Below are 1,968 nucleotides of genomic sequence, written 5' to 3' on the forward strand. Positions count from 1 at the left end.
TGAATTTTTATATTTTAATTTTTGAAAATTGATTAAAATTACTCCAAATATAAATATTAGATCAATTTATTCAAAATTTAAACTTCTAAATTAGAATCTTCTAAATTAGAACCTAGAACCTAAAATAATGTAGACATTGGACATTTTTCGGTCATTTGGTTATTATTTTATATAAAAAAACAATAATACATGCGGATGGCCACTCGAATTATCAAAATTTAAAAAATTGATTACAATAGATAAATGACCAAAAAAGTATAGCTTTCTAAATTCCAGGTATACATTAAAAATTTATAACTCGTGTTTACTAAATCAGCCACAAAAGTAATCAATTTTTAAAAATTTAAATATCTTTTCTTTCACATTTCTTGGAATCCTTTAACTTGTGTTCCATTTTAATTATCTGTGTAAAAGTTGCTCTTTCGTCAGAACTAAACACGTAACTATGCCTTGCATTGCATGGGACCAAAATGAACTTCAAATCCTTGCTTTAATGTTCTCTTTTGCAATTGTAAACAGAATTTTTTTAACAAAAAAAAAAAAAAAAAAAAAAAAAAAAGAAAAAGAAAAAGAAAAGAAAAGAAAAGAAGAAAAAAGGACATATTTGTGAAAGACATAATTTTTATTTGTTCATAAATAAGATACACAGTGATCATGGAGCTACACCCCACGAGTAATAGTCCCACATGAACCTCACATTCGCACATCTCCTTATTCTCCATTATTTATTTATTAGACAACCCTTCTTCATCAGATTTGATGCTGCTCATAGCTGATCCATCTCTTAATTCTGCAAAGAAACAGAAAAAACAAACAAGTAATTGAAAGGATACCATTTAGAGTTAAGATTTATTTTCTCTTCACTTGAGAATAATTTGTTTTCTATGTTTTAACTAATAATTAAAACAACACTTGCCTTCTTCCTTCCACACTTCTCGTCATCACTGTCGCTCTCGCTGCTGCTACTACCACTGTCACTGTGGCCAGAAATTCCGTCCTTGATCTTCTGCAGCAAACCCCTTCTCCTGTGCTCACCACTCCTACTGTTTCTACGGGACTTTGCACTGTTAGTAGTTGCTAGACCTAGCCCCGGTCCATGGGCTTCCTGCCCATTAGTTTGAACCGCACACACGGTCTGGGTCTTGGTCATTCCATGGGAAAGGGTTTGGCCAGAGGAGTGAGTCTGGGTTTTGTACTCAGTGGTCTGGCAGTGGCACTGGGCAGTTGTGTGGCCTTGGTGAGTTTGCTCTTTCTTGAAAACAGAAGTAACCATCTCAGACATTTTCTGTCCGAGTGAGTGGCTTTGCTGGCCTTGGTTGCAAGTTTGCTCAGCTGGTTTGCTGCACTGAATTGAGGCCATTTGGTGGGTTGGTTTGATGGACTTTGGCTAGCTTGTAGGCTCGTCTATACGTTTGCTTGGCGAGATTAAGGGAAATTTTGAAGGATATATATAGGTTGGATCAAGTGGGGAATTCTCGTGAGCTTTAGTGATTTGAATCTCCTTTTAGCAATGTGGGGGCGAAACAGCATTTATTCTTCCAGTCACAAAAATTTGAAAAATAATGTGAACTTCCTATCTCCATTTCCTTTCGAATAAATTCCATTTTATATAATTTAAAAAAAAAAAACAAATAGTCCATTTTATGTTTTATGGTTAATGGCAGCCATCACTTATCTCGAATGAATAAATTTTGCTTTCTTTTTTTTTTTTTTTTGGCGAATTGAGATCGTAAAATTGGAATCTTTTCCCTTTTTATTTTTATTTTAATTTTTTTTTTAGTGTTGGATCGAACAATCCAGGCGGCCTGGACCAGACCTTTCGCGTTTATGTCATTCATTCCTGAGCAAACTTTTTTGGCTATTTATACGAAAAATTAAATTTTTTTTTATTTTATAATTTAATTTAAAATTTTAAAAATTGATTAAATTATTCAAAATTATAAATTTTATTATAATTATATTCAAATT

General features: G+C 32.7%; 1 protein-coding gene across 1 annotated transcript; it reads right to left on the bottom strand.

Moving 5' to 3' along the window:
• Positions 1-603: 603 nt before the first annotated feature.
• On the bottom strand, positions 604-1,433 carry LOC110620763. The gene is made up of 2 exons (XM_021764618.2): positions 917-1,433; positions 604-790 (listed from the first exon to the last, which is right to left on the bottom strand). The coding sequence occupies exons 1-2, from the start codon at positions 1,358-1,360 to the stop codon at positions 785-787; spliced, it is 450 nt and encodes a 149-aa protein (XP_021620310.1). The 5' UTR covers positions 1,361-1,433; the 3' UTR covers positions 604-784.
• Between the last annotated feature and the right edge of the window lie 535 nt (positions 1,434-1,968).

Source organism: Manihot esculenta, chromosome 1, assembly GCF_001659605.2.
Source record: "Manihot esculenta cultivar AM560-2 chromosome 1, M.esculenta_v8, whole genome shotgun sequence".
NCBI classification, from domain to species: domain Eukaryota; kingdom Viridiplantae; phylum Streptophyta; class Magnoliopsida; order Malpighiales; family Euphorbiaceae; genus Manihot; species Manihot esculenta.

Excerpts from the sequence above, each read along its gene's own strand:
- LOC110620763 (XM_021764618.2), bottom strand. The coding sequence starts at position 1,360 with ATGGCCTCAATTCAGTGCAGCAAACCAGCTGAGCAAACTTGCAACCAA.